Source organism: Miscanthus floridulus, chromosome 10 (genome assembly GCF_019320115.1).
Source record: "Miscanthus floridulus cultivar M001 chromosome 10, ASM1932011v1, whole genome shotgun sequence".
Lineage (NCBI taxonomy): Eukaryota > Viridiplantae > Streptophyta > Magnoliopsida > Poales > Poaceae > Miscanthus > Miscanthus floridulus.
Window position 1 is genome coordinate 30,342,477 of NC_089589.1, and position 21,789 is coordinate 30,364,265.

At 44.9% G+C, this 21,789-nt stretch overlaps 2 protein-coding genes across 2 annotated transcripts; one reads left to right on the plus strand and one right to left on the minus strand.

Moving 5' to 3' along the window:
- Nucleotides 1–5,173: 5,173 nt before the first annotated feature.
- LOC136488335 (phenylalanine ammonia-lyase-like) lies at nucleotides 5,174–7,045 on the minus strand. Its single transcript, XM_066485303.1, has 2 exons — nucleotides 6,648–7,045; nucleotides 5,174–6,506 (listed from the first exon to the last, which is right to left on the minus strand). The coding sequence occupies exons 1-2, from the start codon at nucleotides 7,043–7,045 to the stop codon at nucleotides 5,174–5,176; spliced, it is 1,731 nt and encodes a 576-aa protein (XP_066341400.1).
- A 2,153-nt stretch (nucleotides 7,046–9,198) lies between these two features.
- On the plus strand, nucleotides 9,199–18,475 carry LOC136489932 (ankyrin repeat-containing protein NPR4-like). Its single transcript, XM_066486445.1, has 3 exons — nucleotides 9,199–9,455; nucleotides 16,355–16,864; nucleotides 16,954–18,475. The coding sequence occupies exons 1-3, from the start codon at nucleotides 9,224–9,226 to the stop codon at nucleotides 18,207–18,209; spliced, it is 1,998 nt and encodes a 665-aa protein (XP_066342542.1). The 5' UTR covers nucleotides 9,199–9,223; the 3' UTR covers nucleotides 18,210–18,475.
- Nucleotides 18,476–21,789: the final 3,314 nt, after the last annotated feature.

Sequence of the window (21,789 nt, forward strand, 5' to 3'; positions counted from 1 at the left end):
GTTTATTGAGTGTTAAAGCCAAAACACTCGGCAAAAACGTAGATGTTTGCCGAGTGTATTGGCTTTAACACTCGGCAAAAACGTAGTAAAATGGTGCGGGGTGACCCCTCTTTGCCGAGTGTCGGAGGCTTGGCACTCGGGAAAGTTGAAGATGTTTGCCGAGTGTCTTCCGTCTGACACTCAGCAAACTCTCCGTTATCGTGGACGCTGTTAACCCCTTTTCGCCGAGTGTTTTTTGACACTCGGCAAACCTTTTGTCGAGTGCCCGATATTTAACACTCGGCAAACATCTGTTTGCCGGTGGAAAATTCACCGAGTGCTAGTCGCCGAGTGTTACACTCGATAAAGTCTTTGCCGAGTGTATTTGGGGCACTCGGCAAAGTAACTGTTTCCCGTAGTGACTCAAATAAATTCCATGCCAACATACAACTCCTAACTCGGGTTATGGTCGGTTTTGGAGGCTTGGATCGATACTTCCGAAGCTGTGGCTCTCTCATTCAGACTCTAAATTAAGTGTTTTATTTACATATCTAAATCATCTCGACAAGAGAAATGTAATAAAGAAATCCTTTTGAAATTTGATAAAGTTATCCAAACCGGCCTTAAATTACCAGGCCAGTTTTCCCAAATCATCATCCGTGCTGGACAATTTTGATCGTCACAACCACTTCCTATCCGATCGACCTGCATACATGTAGCTTCAGGAATAACATCTATCACTCAGGGACGCGTGGCTACCGGCGAACAGTGCTTGTAGTTGTGGTGCACGCATGGCCGTGTGTCTGAACAATGCCATGCCGCCATGCGAATATGCGATGCACACGGCCACGCGTGGCTACCGGCGTACTTTTCTTCGGTACGTCATTGTTCTCTACCTAAGCTTAGCAGACTAGTACTTATTGACCATGCAGTAACATGCGCGGTACGGTGTGGCGACAGCGACGGACTTGGGCGTACGCGCAGCATCCATGAATGAATCTAAGGTCTCATGTGACCGTCCAGTGATATTACGCTTGACACGCTTCCTAATCACACGTACCTGTCACCATGAAAGCTATATATATAGAGAGAGAACTACTACCTGTAGCTGGCTACAGAATAACTTATTATGTTTTGTAGCCACTTTGAGTTACGATAATTACTATGTTAATTTACGAGATTATAGTAACTCCTTACTAAGTGATTTACTATAACGTTATGGTAAATATCCCCATGTGTTATAGTAACCTAACTATCGTAAATATATATTGACACTATCATAAATTAGTATATAAAATTATCGAAAATGGAGGTGGCTATAGAATAACTTATTTTGTAGCTGACTACTGAATATATTCTCCCTCTATATATATATATATATATATATAATATATATATATATATATAGACACACACAATGTTCCTTCACTCTCTTTTAAGGTTGTTTATTGGTTCCTATTGAGATTCATCTATATATATGCACATATAATGCTCCATCTCAAAATGTCACATTAATTGTGCTATTATATATGTATGCTTTCCAAAAAAATTTATCTAACGTTCTTACTCCTTGGCCTCAACATCAACAACACATATAAGAGATCTATCGTGCAAGTGTTTCAGTTCATCACATTGTTGACTGTTGAATTGTTGATGTGTGTATGCGTAGTGTCGTGGACCACTCCTTACTTGCGTAGTAGGTTCTTGATGTGACTTTTATTCCACACATAATTTACATGTTTCCCAATATTAATTAGAATTTCTTCTAAATCTTTATGCAAATCTTCTTTAAATCGTCTTAAAGCTTTGTCCCATGGGTCAGATTGCCGATTTGTGAAGTGCATGCATACGTACATATTAGCCTGCTGACTCCTTGTTGGAGTTTTAGGAGAACTTAGCAACACCGTATACATACTCGTGCATGATATATGTTGCTAGTAGCACTTATACTTGAAGTATACATAGTTGCCGCCCTAGGTTTCCCGATAAGTCTAGAATGCCATCTCTGGCCATCAGGTCAGAGTGTGAACTATAAGTAGGGGTTGAAAATAGGCCAAAGAAGAAAATATGTTAAAAAGTAATATTCACTACTATATTATTTTTTTTTCTGAAATGGGGATTTTTTATTTGCAGAAGTGGGCTGTTCCCCTTCCTCAACAAGATGGTCTCTGTAAAAATAAAATTACAGAGGTGAACTATCTCCCAAAATAGAACAATCGCTACCTTTGAAGTTCACTAGGTATTTTAGGAGACTTGAATAATTTTGGACCTCCTTTTGCAAATAAATGAGGCTATCTCCAAAAATCCAATTTGTTATAGTGATTCTTCTCAATCTAACGTGGCTTGTCCTTATAGGAGTCGAAACTCAAATAAATTCCATGCCAACATACAACTCCTAACTCGGGTTATGGTCGGTTTTGGAGGCTTGGATCGATACTTCCAAAGCTGTGGCTCTCTCATTCAGACTCTAAACTAAGTGTTTTATTTACATATCTAAATCATCTCAACAAGAGAAATGTAATAACGAAATTCTTTTGAAATTTGATAAACTTATCCAGACCGGCCTTAAATTACCAGGCCAGTTTTCCCAAATCATCATCCGTGCTGGACAATTTTGATCGTCACAACCACTTCCTATCCGATCGACCTGCATACATGTAGCTTCAGGAATAACATCTATCACTCAGGGACGCATGGCTACCGGCGAACAGTGCTTGTAGTTGTGGTGCACGCATGGCCGTGTGTCTGAACAATGCCATGCCGCCATGCGATGCACACGGCCACGCGTGGCTACCGGCGTACTTTTCTTCGGTACGTCATTTTTCTCTACCTAAGCTTAGCAGACTAGTACGGTGTGGCGACGGCGACGGACTTGGGCGTACGCGCAGCATACATGAATGAATCTAAGGTCTCATGTGACCGTCCAGCTTCCTAGTCACACGTATCTGTCACCATAGAAGCTATATATATATAGAGAGAGAGAACTACTACCATGTAGCTGGCTACAGAATAACTTACTCTGTAGCCACTTTCAATTACGATAATTACTATGTTAATTTACGAGATTACAGTAACTCTTACTAAGTGATTTACTATAACGTTATGGTAAATATCCCCATGTGTTATAGTAACCTAACTATCGTAAATATGTATTGACACTATTATAAATTAGTATATAAAATTATCGTAAATGGAGGTGGCTATAGAATAACTTATTTTATAGCTGACTACTGAATATATTCTCTCTCTCTCTCTCTCTCTCTCTCTCTCTCTCTCTCTCTATATATATATATATATATATATATATATATATATATATAGACACACACACACACACAATGTTCCTTCACTTTCTTTTAAGGTTGTTTGTTGGTTCCTATTGAGATTCATCTATATATATGCACATGTAATGCTCCATCTCAAAATGTCACATTAATTGTGCTATTATATATTTATGCTTTCCAAAAAAAATTATCTAACGTTCTTACTCCTTGGCCTCAACATCAACAACACATATAAGAGATCTATCGTGCAAGTGTTTCAGTTCATCACATTGTTGACTGTTGAATTGTTGATGTGTGTATGCGTAGTGTCGTGGACCACTCCTTACTTGCGTAGTAGGTTCTTGATGTGACTTTTATTCCACACATAATTTACATGTTTCCCAATATTAATTAGAATTTCTTCTAAATCTTTATGCAAATCTTCTTTAAATCGCCTTAAAGCTTTGTCCCATGGATCAGATTGCCGATTTGTGAAGTGCATGCATACGTACATATTAGCCTGCTGACTCCTTGTTGGAGTTTTAGGAGAACTTAGCAACACCGTATACATACTCGTGCATGATATATGTTGCTAGTAGCACTTATACTTGAAGTATACATAGTTGGCGCCCTAGGTTTCCCGACAAGTCTAGAATGCCATCTCTGGCCATCAGGTCAGAGTGTGAACTATAAGTAGGGGTTGAAAATAGGCCAAAGAAGAAAATATGTTAAAAAGTAATATTCACTACTATATTATTATTATTTTTTCTAAAATGGGGATTTTTGATTTGCAGAAGTGGGCTGTTCCCCTTCCTCAACAAGATGGTCTCTGTAAAAATAAAATTACAGAGGTGAACTATCTCCCAAAATAGAACAATCGCTACCTTTGAAGTTCACTAGGTATTTTAGGAGACTTGGATAATTTTGGACCTCCTTTTGCAAATAAATGAGGCTATCTCCAAAAATCCAATTTGTTATAGTGATTCTTCTCAATCTAACGTGGCTCGTCCTTATAGGAGTCGAAACTCAAATAAATTCCATGCACAACTCCTAACTCGGGTTATGGTCGGTTTTGGAGGCTTGGATCGATACTTCTGAAGCTGTGGCTCTCTCATTCAGACTCTAAATTAAGTGTTTTATTTACATATCTAAATCATCTCGACAAGAGAAATGTAATAACGAAATTCTTTTGAAATTTGGTAAAGTTATCCAAACCGGCCTTAAATTACTAGGCCAGTTTTCCCAAATCATCATCCGTGCTGGACAATTTTGATCGTCACAACCACTTCCTATCCGATCGACCTGCATACATGTAGCTTCAGGAATAACATCTATCACTCAGGGACGCATGGCTACCGGCGAACAGTGCTTGTAGTTGTTGTGCACGCATGGCCGTGTGTCTGAACAATGCCATGCCGCCATGCGATGCACACGGCCACGCGTGGCTACCGGCGTACTTTTCTTCGGTACGTCATTTTTCTCTACCTAAGCTTAGCAGACTAACTTATTGACCGTGCAGTAACTTGGCTGCCATGCGCGGTACGGTGTGGCGACGGCGACGGACTTGGGCGTACGCGCAGCATCCATGAATGAATCTAAGGTCTCATGTGACCGTCCAGTGATATTACGCTTGACACACTTCCTAGTCACACGTACCTGTCACCATGAAAGCTATATATATATAGAGATAAATGCACGGTAGGTCCATCAACTTTTTGTGCTGTGTTATTTAGGTCCAGTAACTCTGAAAGTGCAGGTTTGGGTACATGAACTTTTAAGTTGTGCCATTTAGGTCCAAATCTGTCCGTTTAGGGATTAGATCCTACGCGGCAATGCATGACAGCACCATAGGTCATGTGAGCAGCACGTGAGGACCCTTTGCTATTCGTTTTTTTGCCGATAGCCCCCTATGCTTTCCATTCCCTCACTCTTCACCCCTTCCTCTCCCTTCCCTTCGAAGACATCGTCTTCAGACGACGCCGGGGCGCTGGGTCGATCGCCGTGAGAAAGTCCTTCTCGCAGAAACGAGCGCTGTGGAGGCCCCCCGTGGCGCTGGTGCTCAGGGTCTTCTTGGCCACCGTCATCCCGCAGCTCTTCACGGCGCTCTTCAGGTTCTGCTCCAGGTGGCGCAGGTCCATGACCTGGCACAGCGTGATCAGGAACGTCGACGACACGAGCTTCAGTACGTCGACGGCCTCGGCGGTCTTCCTGGATGAGATGAGGCCGAGGGAGTTGACATCTTGATTGTGCTGCTCCGCGCTCTGGACGTGGTTGGTCACAGGGTTGGCCAGGAACTGGAGCTCAGAGCAGTAGGACGCGATGGCGATCTCGGCGCCCTTGAAGCCGTAGTCCAGGCTCGGGTTGCGCCCTCCGGACAGGTTGGACGGCAGGCCGTTGTTGTAGAAGTCATTCACCAGCTCCGAGAACTGCGCGAACATGAGCTTTCCGATCGCCGCGATGGTAAGCCTGGTGTTGTCCATGGACACGCCGATGGGCGTGCCCTGGAAGTTGCCGCCGTGGAGTGCCTTGCCACGGGAGACGTCGATGAGCGGGTTGTTGTTGACGGAGTTGATCTCGCGCTCGATGGACTTGGTGGCGGCGCAGATGACCTCGATCTGAGGGCCCAGCCACTGCGGCGACGTGCGGAGCTCGTACCTGCCCTGCTTCGGCTTCATCAGCGGGTCCAACTCGCCGAGCTTCTTGGCGAGCATCATGTAGGAGCTGCCATCCAGGATGTGCTCCATGATGGCCGCGGACTCGATCTGCCCCGGGTGGTGCTTCAGCTTGTGGGTCAGGTGGTCGGTGTACTCGGGCTTGCCGTTCATCACCTCGCAGAACACGGCAGACATGACCTCGGCGAGGACGGCGAGGACGTTCGCCTCGAACAGCACCATCGACGCGAGCCCTTCCTTGGGCTGCAGCTCGAAGAAGCCGTGCTGGATGCCGGCGATCTTGAACGCCTCCGCGGCGTCCACCTTCCTGCCGTCGGGCGCCACCGCCGTGGAGTTGGGCCGGCCGGTGACGAGTCCCGCGATGTTTGAGAGCGGGACCAGGTCACCCGATGCGGTGATGGTGCCCCAAAGCGGCAGGCACGGCGTCACGTTGGCGTTGAGCAGCGCGACGATCGTATCCAGGATCTCGAAGCGGATCCCGGAGTAGCCCTGCAGCAGGGTGTTGATGCGGACGAGCATCGCGGCGCGCGTGGCCGCCGCCGGCAGCACGTGGCCGTTGTCGCTGGTCCCGAACGCTCCGGCATTAAGGAATCTGTATATAGTAACAAAACACACAAAAACGTGCGACACAGGTAAGCAAGCCTGTCTTATTAATGATTACATTACAGCAAACAATTTACCGTTGGGAGGGAGTGTAAATAAAAACTAAAAAAATCCTTGTCTGATTGCTTACCGGATGAGCTCCCTCTGGAGAGCGCCGCCCTCCTTGGTTCTCCGGTGGGAGGTGGCGCCGAAGCCGGTGGTGACGCCATAGCTGTCGGTGTCGTTCATCATGCTGTTCATGACCCAATCGCTGCTGGCCTTGACGTGGCCGCGCGAGGACTCGTCGAGCTCCACCCTGGCCTCGCCGACGGCGGCCACGGCGGCAACCTGGGCGACGGTCAGGCTGGCGCCCTCGATCTTCACCAGCGGCCTCCTGTACTCCTCCACCATCAGTTTCACGGCTTCCAGGTGGCTCCCGGTCAGGTCATCGGCCGCCTTCACCCAGTTGAGGGCGTCGGCCGCCCGCGGCGTGGCCAGGCAGACACCATTGCCCCTGGCGGCGGCGACGTGTCCGTTCTCGCACTCCATATCGAGACGGCAACGAACTAGCACGGATGAGGTAGCAAGTTTTGACTGTGTCTGGAGGAGGCTTGGTAGCTGTGGTGGGCGTCTGGAGGACACATGAGCGCCCCGGCGTCGTCTGAAGACGGTGTCTTCGAAGGGAAGGGAGAGGAAGGGGTGAAGAGTGAGGGAATGGAAATCATAGGGGGCTATCGGCAAAAAAACGAATGGCAAAGGGCCCTCACGTGCTGCTCACATGGCCTATGGTGCTGTCATGCGTTCCACGTAGGATCAAATCCCTAAACGGTCAGATTTGGACCTAAATGGCACAACTTAAAAGTTCATGTACCCAAATCTACACTTTCAGAGTTAATGGACCTGAATGACACAGCACAAAAAGTTAATGGACCTACAGTGCATTTATCTCTATAGAGATAAAGAGAGAGAGAGAGAACTACTACCCTGTCGCTGGCTACAGAATAACTTATTTTGTAGCCACTTTGAGTTACGATAATTACTATGTTAATTTACGAGATTATAGTAACTCCTTACTAATTGATTTACTATAATGTTATGGTAAATATCCCCATGTGTTATACTAACCTAACTATCGTAAATATGTATTGACACTATCATAAATTAGTATATAAAATTATCGTATATGGAGGTGGCTATAAAATAACTTAATTTGTAGCAGACTACTGAATATATTCTCCCTCTCTCTCTCTCTCTATCTCTCTCTCTCTCTCTCTCTCTCTCTCTATATATATATATATATATATATATATATATATATAGACACACACAATGTTCCTTCACTTTCTTTTAAGGTTGTTTATTGGTTCCTATTGAGATTCCTATTGGTCACTATAAGTAGGGGTTGAAAATAGGCCAAAGAAGAAAATATGTTAAAAAGTAATATTCACTACTATATTATTATTATTTTTCTGAAATGGGGATTTTTTTATTTGCAGAAGTGGGTTGTTCCCCTTCCTCAACAAGATGGTCTCTGTAAAAATAAAATTACAGAGGTGAACTATCTCTCAATATAGAACAATCGCTACCTTTGAAGTTCACTAGGTATTTTAGGAGACTTGAATAATTTTGGACCTCCTTTTGCAAATAAATGAGGCTATCTCCAAAAATCCATTTTGTTATAGTGATTCTTCTCAATCTAACGTGGCTTGTCCTTATAGGAGTTGAAACTCCTTAATTATAGGAGTCGAAACTCAAATAAATTCCATGCCAACATACAACTCCTAACTCGGGTTATGGTCAGTTTTGGAGGCTTGGATCGATACTTCCGAAGCTGTGGCTCTCTCATTCAGACTCTAAATTAAGTGTTTTATTTACATATCTAAATAATCTCGACAAGAGAAATGTAATAACGAATTTTTTTTGAAATTTGATAAAGTTATCCAAACCGGCCTTAAATTACCAGGCCAGTTTTCCCAAATCATCATCCGTGCTGGACAATTTTGATCGTCACAACCACTTCCTATCCGATCGACCTGCATACATGTAGCTTCAGGAATAACATCTATCACTCAGGGACGCATGGCTACCGGCGAACAGTGCTTGTAGTTGTGGTGCACGCATGGCCGTGTGTCTGAACAATGCCATGCCGCCATGCGATGCACACGGCCACGCGTGGCTACCGGCGTACTTTTCTTCGGTACGTCATTTTTCTCTACCTAAGCTTAGCAGACTAGTACTTATTGACCATGCAGTAACTTGGCTGCCATGCGCAGTACGGTGTGGCGACGGCGACGGACTTGGGCGTACACGCAGCATCCATGAATGAATCTAAGGTCTCATGTGACCGTCCAGTGATATTACGCTTGACACGCTTCCTAGTCACACGTACCTGTCACCATGAAAGCTATATATGTGCTTTCCAAAAAAAAATTATCTAACGATCTTACTCCTTGGCCTCAACATCAACAACACATATAAGAGATATATCGTGCAAGTGTTTCAGTTCATCACATTGTTGACTGTTGAATTGTTGATGTGTGTATGCGTAGTGTCGTGGACAACTCCTTAGTTGCGTAGTAGCTTCTTGATGTGACTTTTAGCCGGCCGGACAGTCCGTGCGCCACACAACTTGTCTGCATGCATTTGACACCATTCCGCAAGAAAGACCATATATATACCTCCCACCTCGCCTGGCGCAGCGAGCTGCCAACCGCTTTCACAGGCCGGATGGATCCTCAGCAGCAGTCCATCCAGCTTGCCGCCGGTGCTTCGCCTGCCGGCTCGCCTGCAATGGCAACGCCGCCGCCGATGCAGCAGCCGCCGCAATGTGACCATGAGCGCATGGTCGTCGGCAACATGTGCCCTTCTCTCTATCTCGCCGTCTACAAAGGGAGTATGGCCGAGGTCACGGCGCTGCTTCTGCAACAACACGCCGCTGCGATAGACTGTCAAGCCACAGGTAACTAACGAAACAGACCTAAACCTTTTTTTTTTCTTTTCTTTCTGCTTCCAAATTCTTCATTTGGCTCCAAGAATTAATATTTGAATTTGAGTCCTGGCCAATAATAACTAGCTGGTTATTTTAGGTGATGTTAAGTTTAAAAGACTCAATTTTTTTTTTTGGTAAAAAGACAAAGGATAGAGGGGAGGATGATTGAGACCTATATTTGGTACAAATTTTGAACGTTGAATCCCTAATATTTCATAACAAAGGGAATAATACATTAATGAATGGTAGGTTGGCATAGAAGGAAAGGTAACAAATTAAGATTTGGGTGTTCTGAAGCCACTAGTGCTCACACATCCGTTTACATTGGAGTCGCACTAGCCTGACATATTAGCTGAGAGAATTCAAACAAAATCTTACTAATTTTTAGCAGCTAAATATTACTCTCATCATTGCAAATTATAAGATATTTTTGGCTTTTTTAGATATACTAGCAAATATGCCCGTGCGTTGCAACGAGAGAGAAAAATTATAAAATATTCATGAAAACAAAAGGAACGGTACATATCTATATTTATGTTTTACCATTTATATAAAATTTAAATGCTATAATTTATTTTAAGATTATCATATCATCCATAATACAAGCTAATGTTAGCAAATAATATGATAATGCCCCTAAGTTTGTATCAAATTTAAAATATAATGTTGATATATTTTTATGTTACAAAGCACAGAGATATTTTCATACTACTTATGCTTTGATATAGTTAAATATTGAGTTCCATGACTTTCTTTGTGGATCCATAATCAATGGTCTGTCAACGAGAGGCATCTCTTGATTTTTCATATGGTAACCCTTATTAGGGTTTGCACTATGTATAGTTTAGAGATGTAGCACCCGGTTTTAAGAACAAAACCAGATACACACCATATGTGAGTCCAGGATGTCAAATCTCACATATAGCTACAAATAAGGGTAATATCATAAGACAATGCTTATTACATAGCGTATTAGTATAAAGATTATAACCTCAAAGTATAGACAGCGGAAAGACAACTCTGATCTTCAGGCGAAGACTCCAAATCTATAGGGACAACTGACTGGTTGACCACAAGCCTAATTCCTCCAAACTCTAGCAATCCGGTACCCATCCGGGATTTTTATCCAAATATTTGAAAAATATAAAGCAAGCGTAAGTACATGTCGTACTCAACAAATATAACATGGGGTTCATGAGGCTCAAAAGGTTGACACTGGTTTAACTGCGATTAGCTTTTAATTGCCACAATTTTAGCAATTGAGTAGCAACAAGTTTATCACAAGCTCATAAACACATGATCAGGTAAACATGAATAATGAATAGCATAAACAGTAATCGTTAATGTGCATCTTCATCATCCATATCATTAGTGTTCATCGTCTATTCCGCAAATGTTCCAAGGCCGCTCGTGACCGTGAGCACGACTGATATATCAGTTTTACACTCTGCATAGGTTGTACACTTTCACTGTGAGTCGTGATTTACCCTTTCGCCCGAGGTTGCGATCCTCTTGACCCACTACCAAGGAAGGTCGGCAGGGTTCACTATGAAGCCTTTCAAAGGTTCGTCTAATAAGTTAGGGCCATTAGATTCACTCGACAAATAGATATAGAGCCCCCCTTCCCGATGGCACAATGACGCGCAGCCTATACTCAAGGGGACAGAGGCCGTACTATATCCGATTCGTTAAGCCATTCTTACGCCAATAAAGGTAACCACTAACAAGCTAGAAAAGGTCCTCATACTGAGCTAAAGCCAGAGCCATATAGCCCTACAGCTGTACTGTAAGTCCTAGATGATCACTTACAGATAAGTCCTTAGGGAGAGAAATCTAGAGCACCATAAAAATAGCTCAATGCTCTAGCCCCCTTGTTCCATGTTGCTAAAAAGCATCTTTTAATGTTTATTGCATATTACATTAGTCAAGTGACAAGATCATGGTTGTAGTTGAGTACTAGCATCATACTACCCAATGCAATAACCCAAAGGTATCAAGGTACAGGGTAACAAAGTGCTAGAAAATCCTTAGTGACAGTCAAGGTAGACACATGCAATATGAATTAAGTGATTAAAGGTGTATAGGATAACAAGAAAGATCCCATGCTATACTTGCCTTAAACACAGATCCTTCGGTACGCTTTAATCTTCAACGTTCTTCTTCTTCTTGATTACCACGTATATCTCACCGGCTGGACAAAATTATAAAGCACCACACAAGCATCCATACAATCATACACGAAGCAAACAATAGAACTAAATCAGAACAGTACATCAATCATAGAAAAATAAGTGAAAGACTTTGAAACACGATTCCACGCATCGCTACGAACACACAGTCGCAAGAAGCACTCTAATCGGAGCTACGGTGAAAAAGATACATCTACCGATGGATTTACTTTATACGTGGAAAATAAAACTATAGGCTTCATTTATTTTAACTATATAAAAGCTTATATAAATTGAATTAAGTTAAATTTAGATTTGAATTATAAAAACAAATCATATCTTATTTATAAAATCCAGTTGCATAATTACTATCCAAATTAGAAGTTAAACCATGCAATTCTAGTATTAGTGACATGATAACCACTGTTACTAACGCATAGATCTCGTCGCTATGAATTTAACGCAACTTGAATGGGTCAAAACGGATCTAAAACGCAGAAGATATGAAATAAACAAGATTTCCTTTATTAAAATAATAGATTAAATCTACCCTCAAATTTTAAAAGTTTGAAAACATATTTAACAGTGGTATGAACATGTAGATCATGAAATTACGAACCTAACGCAAGTTGAACGGATCAAATCGAAGTTAAAACGGAGAAGTTATTGCCTGAAGAAAATAGTGGCAAAACTGTAAATAAGTGAAAACGTATTTTGGATCTAAACTGATCAAACTACGCTCTCCAAAGAAGAAAACGGATTCTGTGATTACGCTTTGGACCGCGGGTTCGATAATAGAAAACGCAGGGGCTCTTTTGCAATGTTGACCGGCGAAGGGGTATCAAGCCATATCGGCCGTTAGATCTGGATCGAACGGTCTGGATTAGTACCGAGAGGGGAATTGGGGAAGCAATTGCCGGAACAGTGGCCGACGGCGGGATTTCTCGCCAGCGTTGCAATTGCTCGTCGGAGTAAAAGGGGATAACGCCTACGGGCTCAATTAGGCTCGGATTTTGGCACAGGGAGCAAGATTGGGAGGCACCAAACTCAATTCGGCCACTTACAACAGCTATTGGCGAGTGGAGCAAGCTGGTGGCGATCTATGGTGGCGTTGAAGCAACTGCTACGTGGCGCAAGACAGCTCAGAGGGAAAAAAGGGAAGAAAAGGGTCTCAGCGTGCTCAAGGAGTACTCACGAAGCTTGGGGATCTTCTTACCGTGACGGAGGGACGACGGAGTGACCCGGCGGTGATGGCTTCTTCTCGGCGGGGTCGGGGGGCGCTAGGGTGCAGCTGGTGGTCCTAGGCCTCAGCGGGGACGAAAAGGAACGTGGAGGATCGCTATTTAAGGGTTGGCCTTCGTAGGGCACAAGGCAACGGCGGAGGACGGGGCAGCGCGGACTCGGAGGGCGGCGCAGAGTCCATTGCGGGGACGGCTCAAGGTGGGAGACGGTCCTGACGGGGCGGACCCACCTATCAACAAAAGGAGGACGCGGGGACGGGCGGTCAGAGAGACAAAGGGAGAGAGAAGCGCGCCGGTGCGGGCTGCTGCCTTCGGCTGAGCGGATGGGCTGCCGAACTGGGCCGAGGCGCGAGAGAGAAAAGAGCGGGCCTCTGCTGGGCCTCAGCGACGTTGTGAAGTAGGGAAAAGAGAGAGCCGGGCTGCGGGGGAGAAAAATATAAAAAAACAGGAGCAGGCCAACTGAGGGAAGAGGCAAGTTGGGCCATGCAGGCCGAAAGGGAGAGAGGGGAGGAGAGAGGGTTTCTTTTTTTTCTTTTCTATTTCTTTTCTTATTTCAAATTCCAATTCAAATATGGTTTAAATTTCTTTGAACCAAATCAAGTTAAATATTAATTCAAATATTCTTTTCAATTCAAATAAAAAATGGAAAATTTTAGTAGGCTTTCAAAAATAAAGTTTATAACTTTTTAAATTCTTTCATTTCCCAATTCTCTTTTATTTCAAAGCCATTTTTAATATATTTTTCAAAAGCTTTTTAAATTCATTTTGAATTTTGGATTCAACCACTCATTACAATAAATCAAATGCAAGGGCATGTATGCTCAAACATGTTGCTACCTTATGATGAATTTTAATTAAATGAAAAATTTTATTTTCCTATATTTCATGTGTACAAAAATTCCAACTTAAATCTTTTTAGCCCTATTTCTAAAAATTCAAATTTTAGGGTGTTACAAGAGACAAATTCATTTAGACCGGACCGATGGCAATCTGTTTAAGATTTCAGTTCATAATTTGATTGGTCAAAGCACAACTGCAAACAAACAGCAAGTAGCGGCCGGGCTCGCCGATTTTCGTTAGTTCATCCGCTGAGGACGCATGCCTGTCTCGATCATAGGTCGATCTAGCAAGCTCCACTCCCTCTATTTGCCGCACCACGGTGCCTCTCCGCTCACCGAACGGCGCGCGCAGCCCGGACACTGCCGGGTGATGGCCTGCCTGTGGATCATCAGTACCTGTCCAGTCCACCTCGTCGCCTCTGACGATGACGCCGACAGCGACTACATATCTACGACACATGGCTCAGTGACAAGAGCAGGCTCAGCCTTCCATTCACCGATCCAGGAATCTAGGGGCCCCTTGTCCATGTCTTTGGAGCATCGGCGACCTCACCTGCCTGAAGCCTTGGGTTGGGGTGGCAACTCGATGACCATGTGCACGTGGCCCTCGCCGTGCAGACATCCAGGACGATGATACCCCGTTCCTTGCACAGCTAAGCTAATTGATGGTGGTGGCTTCCAATGACAAGAGGTGGGGAGAGACGGTTTAGGACGGGGAGGAAGTTGACCGGTATGGGGTGGTTGTGGATGACGTCGTCCCACTCGCCGTGCTCCGTGAGGAAGATCCTCGTCACCAAGTTTCGGTCGGCGATGAGAAGCTGGAAGGAGTACCCGGCGTCACCGATGACGAGCAATACAATAGATCCTCACGGTCAGACTCGTGGTCAGTGGCACGGACGGATGCGATGGTTTTGGTGTCCGAACATGCGAGAAGATCTCGATGAGGAGATCGCTCATCGTTGGGGATGTGCAGCGGCTCTAAATCAACCATCGTCGTCTCGTGACATGTGTCCACACGTCGACTCTATCACGCTAGTTGCCCCTGTTCGCTTGGCTGATAAGCCATGGCTGAAAATACTATTGACTGATTTGTTATAAGAGAAAAATTTTGTTCGTTGGCTGAAAAAGTATGGCTTATAAGCCAAACGAACACGGCATAGACTAGTAGGCAAGAAATACTAACCCAGACCGTGCCATACCTCGGCCGAGCCAGAATCCTGTGCCATGGCCGGACCATCAGCCCGCGGGCCTTTTGGTCAACTATACCCGTGTGGCGACTTTGTTGACTGTTTGAACGGTCAATATTCAAATCAAATGTAGATGGCTTCTTATGGGAAAGCAACGTCAAAGAGACTTCCAAGCATGTCCCCGTCATGATGCCTTCTATCGGAACACTTGTACTTACAACAACTGATTTCACGGCGACACAACTACCACAAAAATACGGGACACACCACCTTTCTTTAAAATAAAAGAAATCTATAATTTTAGGTGAGAACGAATAAATAGCACCAACCTAATGTGCAAATTTCAAATCTTTCTATATCTTACCTTTTTATTTATTTTAAGTTTTCCAAAAAAAATAAAAGCACCAAGGCAAAATGACTGTTATTATTAATCTTAATATTACTTTTGGAGACTCATTTTGGAGCTACCATGATAATCATCATCTAGCTATAACGCACTAAAGGAAAGAATTGTATAATTCTCACAAAAATAAAAAGCACGTAGTTGTGCGGTAGGTGGCTTAGGAGCAAATAAGGGTGAAAGATGAGACAGGGAAGAAAGAGCTGAATACTAAGGCACCGTCAAGCTTCTGCGATAGTTGTTTGATGAGTTGGTAGTGAAATAGCAAATAAGAGTAACTCTAGCAGCTCCTCAAACAGGCTCCTAAACCATATTTTGAAAGGTCAGGTCAAAAACACAAGTTGAGCAGGGCTCCTACTTAGACCCCATAAAAATAAAAAGGCTCTTAAATTCTCCCCACGGGATCGGACCTCATTTTTGGGAATCTAGATGAGGCCCATATTTTTCAGTTTCAGTCATTTATCTCCCCGACCTATCTGAAACTAAGCTCGCTCGAGCACTCGCTACACTTCCTGACACTCCTCTTGCCGGGTGCACTGTTTCTTACGTCCCTCCCACCCACCCAACGCTCTGTGTGGCCTACCCCAGTGACTCCTCCTCCCACTCTCCTGTTGTCGTCCTCCCCTTCGGTTCCGCTAATGGCGTGCCTCTCTCCAGCCTACTCCCTAGCGACTCCCTTTCTATGTATAGAGACATTGTCGGATCCATCCCCCTCATTATTCTCCCCCCCCCCCCCCCCCCCCCCCCACACACACACACACACACACACTGGTGTAGCTTAGGAGGGAAGAATAGAGAATGACTGAGCAAATGTGCCAGTGTCTATTAGAATAGATTTGAGAGCTCCTTCTATAACAAATAAAAAAAATCATGCCCTCAAAGTAGGAGGCCCTCAAATCAAAAAGTAGGGACTTGAGGGCTCCTCTCTCGAAAACCCCGGTCCCTAACCTATCCGATGAATTTGGCTCCAATTGAACTCGTCATTTGACACACGAATTCGGTTATTGTACTAATTTCCTGAATACCCGTTTCAGGCGTTGTTATGCACGGTCAGTGCGACATACTTGAGTTGACTGCGGAGAGGAACACAGCTCTACACGTGGCTGCGGAGCAAGGGCACCATGAGCTGATCCGGGAGCTCTACCGCAGGTTCAAGGACCAGGGCCTCCTCTCTCGCCAGAACTCGGCGCTGGACACGCCGATGCATTGCGCGGCGAGGGCTGGGCACGCCAGGGCAGTCGCGGTCCTCGTCGAGCTGGCCAGGGACCGGGGCGAGAACATTCTGGGATGCAAGAACGAGGCAGGCGACACGGCCCTGCACCTGGCGGCGAGGCACGGGCACGGCGCGGCGGTGGAGGTGCTAGTCTCGGCGGCGGCACAACCGGCGGCCGAGCTGAACAACGCCGGCGTGTCGCCGTTGTACTTGGCTGTAATTAGCGGCTCGGTGTCAGCAGTCAGAGCGATTATTACCAAGTGCAAGGACGCGTCATCGATGGGGCCAAGCGCACAGAATGCTCTGCACGCTGCCGTTTTCCAGAGCTCAGGTTAGTTGCTTGTTGGATTCTTAATGGTATTACTGGAAGAAAAAAATAATGCAGTGAACTAATGTGTTGATCATTTGCGTTGCCTGCAGAAATGGTTCACCTGCTACTGGAATGGAGGCCAGCTCTGGCCGACCAAGTCGACAGCAGCGGCAGCAGCCCGCTCCATTTCGCGTCGTCGGACGGCGATCGCAGCATCGTGCGTGCAATCCTGCGCGCCGGGCCGCCGGGAACGGTGTACAAGAAGGACTCGAGCGGCCTGTCGGCTCTCCACGTCGCGGCGCGGATGGGACACCACCGCGTCGTGACGAACTTGCTAGGGAGCTGCCCCGACGCCGCCGAGCTCCGTGACGGCAATGGCGGGACCTTCGTCCACGCCGCGGCCCGGGGGAAGGGCTCCTCGGTGGTGTCGCTCGCCACCAAGAATCCCATGCTGCGCGGCCTCCTGGACGCGCAGGATAGGGAGGGGAACACACCTCTCCACCTCGCGGTGGCAGCGGGATCGACCGGCATCGTGGTGGATCTGCTACGCAACGGCAAGGTGCGGGCCAATGTTCCGAACAACGATGGTCACACAGCGTTTGATCTCGCCGCCGGATCAACCACCAGTTTCTTCAAAATGGTAAGCCTGGTGGTCGCGCTAGTCGCTTACGGGGCACAGCTCCGGCCGCAGAGGCAGGACCAACTGGAGCAGTGGGTTGGCCGCGACAAGGTGCAGAAGGGGATACAGAACACGTCGGACAGCCTCGCGGTGGTGGCCGGCCTCATCGTCGCCGCCGCGTTCGCCGCCGGGTTCAACTTACCCGGTGGGTACGGCGGTGACGGCAAGGCGAACCTCAAGGACGAGACTATCTTCAAGAGCTTCCTGCTCTTGAACACCGGGGCCGTGGTAACGTCCATCGTGGCGGTGGTCCTGCTCGTCTATGGGAAGGCGTCGCGCTCTGCCGGTTCGTGGAAGAGCTTCGCGGCGGCGCTGCAGCTCTTGTGGGTGTCGCTCGTTTGCATGATGCTGGCCTTCCAGGCGGCTCTGCTCTCCGTGGCGACCACGAGGGCACTCAGTTACGGGTTCGTGGGTGTATACATGTGCATCCTTGTCTTGCAAGTATGCATCACGGAGTGGCTGGGGCCTGCGACGGGGTTGCGCATGATTTGGAGGTTTCACTGGAAAGGAAGAAGGCATGTCGACGTCAAACGACAGTATCCGTTCGCCAAAGCTACCGTACTCAATTTACAACTTTTTTCATTTACAAGTTTCCTAGTTTCTATAGGTTTTCAGGTCATCTTTTCATTAAGACAGGGATCCAAGGACACCTCAATTGCTCCATCACCATCTGCTCTTTATTATTAGAGGGGAAAATGCCATCTGGGGAGTTCGGTACTCACGTTGCAAGACTGAGCCTATGGCTCATCAAATTATTGAACTTGATGTATTCTTATTTGATCCAAAGAAAAGCAAAAATAGATGAAGAGATAAGATGGACCTTTTTAGACACATGAACTACATATGGCTTTGTAATGTTGGTGAGACACATAAATCTTGTCATTAGCTTTGTTTAGTTTGTAAAATGTTCGTGCTCCAATGACGATGACATGTAATCTATATATTGTATATGCATTCCGTTGGCCAACATTGGTGGTTCTAAGTATCTCATATTTAGTTTCTAAAAAGCTTACAATCGCGAAAACAAGATTCAAACATAATGGTGGGAACAAAAGATTTCAAATATGAAAACCATTAACAAAGACAGTAGAATTAGGCAACCACATATGTTAATCATTAGCAGAGGAGAGACGTATACATTTGGCAAATGTACTCCGCATGACTTAGTCATATATATAAAAAAACAAAGGAGTATGCATTTGACATTAGCAAGGAATAAAGTTGGATTTGCATATAAATAGCATTTCTCTATTGATAGTTGCCTTCTTCCAACTTGATCTGTACTAATGCATAGTGATTTTCTAAGTCTTTGTCCATACAATCAAAGCAATATTGAGATCATCTTATATCCATTATATATCTTGAAATTTCTTCACTCATGCATTCTTGACTCATTCTTCGATACTTGATCAATACCAATTAACTTATCAATCTCTTCTTGTCCATGCAAAGCAAAGACACTATTGAGATCAAACTATATTCTTCTCTTTCTCTCTTTGCCTTATCAATCATGCTTGCTTCTTCTTCATGTAGTACATGACTTGAGTTGGATATGCTCATTTGCAATGGAACCAATTGAAGCACTCACCAAACTAATTAGTTCTTTAATTGTTTTGTCATCTAACCACCAAAACCCACTAGGGGACTTGGATGCACTTTCAAAACCAATTTTCGAAGCAACTGCACAATCACCACACGGTGCTTCCATAGAGCCACAAACTCTAAGTCGTCTAGGAGTCAGCAAGCTCCAAGAGTGACAAGCAAACCCGCTTGCAAATCAACTACCTAATGCCACTCAATCGATCTCTCCACTGTCCAAATGTTGACCTCTTGCAGACGAGTAGAAATAGAGCTCTCACCAACTATACAACTTTTCCAAGTGGCCAAGAGAAGCTCCACAGCCGACCACTCCTCTATATATAGAGAGTACCAAAAACTAGTCGTTATCCCTCTTCTTCCCACGAGATGCAAACCTGGTGGTCCAACCGGCCCCAAGGCGGTCCGACTGGCCATCTCCCAAAGGTAAGAAAACGGGTACACTAGTAGAGAAACGACATTTCATCCATGGCCAAAAAGTATTTATTCCCGGTTTAAAAATTGCAACCGTGACTAAAGGGAGGACTGTACCTTTAGTCTCGGTTTGTAATACAAACTGGGACTAATTCTACCCTTTAGTCCCGGTTGTAACGGTTACCGAGATGTGTCCGAGGCATGTCAGTGCGAGAATCTTTAGTCCCGGTTTGAGACATGAACCTGAACTAAAAGTGTGACTTTTAGTCCCGGTTTGAGACACGAACCTGGACTAAAGGTACCTTTAGTCCCGGTTTGTGTCTCAAACCTGGAGTAAAGGTGTCTCCAAACTGAATTTAAAAGGAAAGCGTATCTTATCTAAGTTTGATGTGTGGCGGTAGGTGAGATGGTAACGCATGCAAGAGCTGAAGTGGGAGGTCATATGTTCGAATCTCCACATCTGCAACTTTTTTTTACCCAATAAAACACCTCTAGTCCCGGATGGAGGAACCGGGACTAAAAATCAAGACCTTTAGTCTCGATTGCATAGTCCTGGTTCCCAAAACCGGGATTAAAGGGGGTTGTACCATAGGCTTGTTATAGTAATATTACAGTGCAGCACCTCGGTACTCTTCTATGGTCAAATCAAACTCTTGATTGATCCATGCTGATCTTCACAATAGTAGTAGTAATACGCAGCACGACATTAAGCAATAACACAAGTGACCAAGAACAGATGTAACCGATACTTTGGTCTGATGCAATGGTAATGACATATACAATATGATAAAAGAATTAAGCAATTGGCTAGGGAAGAAAAATTGGCTGCAAGGTGTAGCCGAAACAATCGTTACACAGTAAAGTTGCCAAAGAGTGTGTTGACGCGAATCTAGCCTCAAAACCTAAGTGTTAGAACACATGGATTGCAAAAGGAACATTTTGGCATGAATCTGCATGAACTGGTCAGGCCGGTTTCCTAGGGGTTTTGCTATAGATTGGTAATTATCATACTTACTTGGTGAAGAGCAGTTATAAGGTTTACGAGCAAATTAGAAAAGGATACCCCTATTGCGTTTAAGTGATGGCTAGTTTTTTTAGCAAACTTGCAAAGAAACTATCAGAACTCTCACCTGGGAGTGACCTCGTTATGGTGTCAACATCAGCGGGTTGCCACCCTAGGTTTCCCGATAAGTCTAGAATGCCATCTCTGGCCATCGGGTCAGAGTGTGAACTATAAGTAGGGGTTGAAAATAGGCCAAAGAAGAAAATATGTTAAAAAGTAATATTCACTACTATATTATTATTATTTTTTCTAAAATGGGGATTTTTGATTTGCAGAAGTGGGCTGTTCCCCTTCCTCAACAAGATGGTCTCTGTAAAAATAAAATTACAGAGGTGAACTATCTCCCAAAATAGAACAATCGCTACCTTTGAAGTTCACTAGGTATTTTAGGAGACTTGGATAATTTTGGACCTCCTTTTGCAAATAAATGAGGCTATCTCCAAAAATCCAATTTGTTATAGTGATTCTTCTCAATCTAACGTGGCTTGTCCTTATAGGAGTCGAAACTCAAATAAATTCCATGCACAACTCCTAACTCGGGTTATGGTCGGTTTTGGAGGCTTGGATCGATACTTCTGAAGCTGTGGCTCTCTCATTCAGACTCTAAATTAAGTGTTTTATTTACATATCTAAATCATCTCGACAAGAGAAATGTAATAACGAAATTCTTTTGAAATTTGATAAAGTTATCCAAACCGGCCTTAAATTACTAGGCCAGTTTTCCCAAATCATCATCCGTGCTGGACAATTTTGATCGTCACAACCACTTCCTATCCGATCGACCTGCATACATGTAGCTTCAGGAATAACATCTATCACTCAGGGACGCATGGCTACCGGCGAACAGTGCTTGTAGTTGTTGTGCACGCATGGCCGTGTGTCTGAACAATGCCATGCCGCCATGCGATGCACACGGCCACGCGTGGCTACCGGCGTACTTTTCTTCGGTACGTCATTTTTCTCTACCTAAGCTTAGCAGACTAACTTATTGACCGTGCAGTAACTTGGCTGCCATGCGCGGTACGGTGTGGCGACGGCGACGGACTTGGGCGTACGCGCAGCATCCATGAATGAATCTAAGGTCTCATGTGACCGTCCAGTGATATTACGCTTGACACACTTCCTAGTCACACGTACCTGTCACCATGAAAGCTATATATATATAGAGATAAATGCACGGTAGATCCATCAACT

What these genes read in the sequence shown, in the direction of transcription:
- LOC136489932 (XM_066486445.1), top strand. Translation starts at nt 9,224, where the DNA reads ATGGATCCTCAGCAGCAGTCCATCCAGCTTGCCGCCGGTGCTTCGCCT. An exon ending in GATAGACTGTCAAGCCACAG is followed by an intron (nt 9,456 to 16,354) that starts GTAACTAACGAA and finishes TACCCGTTTCAG; the next exon opens with GCGTTGTTATGCACGGTCAG. An exon ending in TGCCGTTTTCCAGAGCTCAG is followed by an intron (nt 16,865 to 16,953) that starts GTTAGTTGCTTG and finishes CGTTGCCTGCAG; the next exon opens with AAATGGTTCACCTGCTACTG.
- LOC136488335 (XM_066485303.1), bottom strand. Translation starts at nt 7,045, where the DNA reads ATGGAGTGCGAGAACGGACACGTCGCCGCCGCCAGGGGCAATGGTGTC. An exon ending in CTCCAGAGGGAGCTCATCCG is followed by an intron (nt 6,507 to 6,647) that starts GTAAGCAATCAG and finishes TACTATATACAG; the next exon opens with ATTCCTTAATGCCGGAGCGT.